Raw genomic sequence first — 1510 nt, 5'->3', positions numbered from 1 at the left:
ACTCCTCTCTCTCTCTCTCTCTCTCTCTGTGTGTGTGTGTGTGTGTGCGCGCGCGCACATACACACACATACAGAGTAATTATACAGTACACTTTTAAAATATAAAAGTAACAATAAAAACATTATAATTTCAATTATGTGGAATTAAATTAACAAAATATTATATACAATAGAGTATTCTATAATACAAACTGTACTAAAGAATATCAGAAAATATAAATGAATTATATATAAAGATATTATATATAAAACAGAATACATGTCGATGCACATATATTCATAATTGTTTGAAATAATATAAAAATGTAGGAATAATTAATAATTTATTCAGAATTTATTACTAAATTGATTTGCAAAAGTACCATATGAAATGAAAGAAAACGGTACGAAAGCTCTTAAAGCTCCATTATTAAACTAACTTGGAAATAAAATGCTGCATTATATCAATAATCAAGTTTTATTCTTTCATTCCTTAATTGAGTAATTGTTAAGATCAAACGTAATACGTGTGGAATAAGTTAATAATTATTAATCGATAAAATTACTAAGAGAATAAAGAGAATAAGAATTTTGCAATGTACTTCTGCATTATCATCATCCTTTAGATATCAATCAACTGGATTTTGAATCACTATCAATATAAATTCCTTGTCTGGTGCGACCATAATTTCATGCTTTTTGCTACGGATGCGCAGGAAAGTTAAATCATTGGTCGGATCTAGATCGCGTACAACAGAGCGGGCTTTATCTGATAATTGACTTATCAAACCTGCGTACTGAACTGTCGTAGTGTTGTCTAATGTTGATTTTATTGGAATACCTGAAAATCAAAGTGCAAAATTCAATGAGAATTTCCTTACAATCACAAATAGATGGTTTCATATGTTTTTTAAATGTAAAATAAAATACCTTCCGCATTTACCACTATTGTTCCAACTACTCCCTTGTGAGATTGAATCCGTTTCATAGTTTCTTCGACTTCTTGCGCCTGAAAATGTACTCATTTCGTAAACAATTATCCAGTTGTGCGAAATTACGGAATTATATATACGTATATACCATTTTGTAGAAGAATGAGAGAGAGATACACTTGTGAGATCTCTTGAAAAACGATGCAATCGCAATTTGTAAATTAAAACCAATTATTAGGCTTAGGATAATATGTGTGTCTACCGTGTTGCAGAATTTATCCTCTTTTCTCGTGGCTCCCTTTAAGAAAAAAAACGCCACTCTTTTATGCGCAATTAGGGGCTTCGCATAATAATAGGAACAGGGAATAGAGAACTGAGAGAATAAGAATTTCAACCTATCAGAAACTGTGTATTCCACAACATGATTTTTGATAGGTCGAAATCTTATTCTCTGTTCCCTGTTCCTTTTATTGTGCGGAGTCCCTTACACATAGTTAATACATATGTTTCATAAATATATTAAATGTACGTACGAGAAAAAATCTAGGAGAGAGAGAGAGAGAGAAAGAGAGAGAGAGAGAGAGAGAGAGAGGAGGAGA

At 31.4% G+C, this 1510-nt stretch overlaps 1 protein-coding gene across 1 annotated transcript; it reads right to left on the bottom strand.

The window, feature by feature from the left end:
* Positions 1–438: 438 nt before the first annotated feature.
* LOC105625841 (dynein light chain roadblock-type 2) lies at positions 439–1168 on the bottom strand. The gene is made up of 3 exons (XM_012207153.1): positions 1060–1168; positions 910–988; positions 439–820 (listed from the first exon to the last, which is right to left on the bottom strand). The coding sequence occupies exons 1-3, from the start codon at positions 1060–1062 to the stop codon at positions 609–611; spliced, it is 294 nt and encodes a 97-aa protein (XP_012062543.1). The 5' UTR covers positions 1063–1168; the 3' UTR covers positions 439–608.
* Between the last annotated feature and the right edge of the window lie 342 nt (positions 1169–1510).

This window comes from Atta cephalotes (assembly GCF_000143395.1).
Source record: "Atta cephalotes unplaced genomic scaffold scaffold00004, whole genome shotgun sequence".
Classification (NCBI taxonomy): Eukaryota; Metazoa; Arthropoda; class Insecta; order Hymenoptera; family Formicidae; genus Atta; species Atta cephalotes.
The sequence above is the reverse complement of the archived record's forward strand: the minus strand, read 5'-3'. Positions and strand labels throughout refer to the sequence as shown.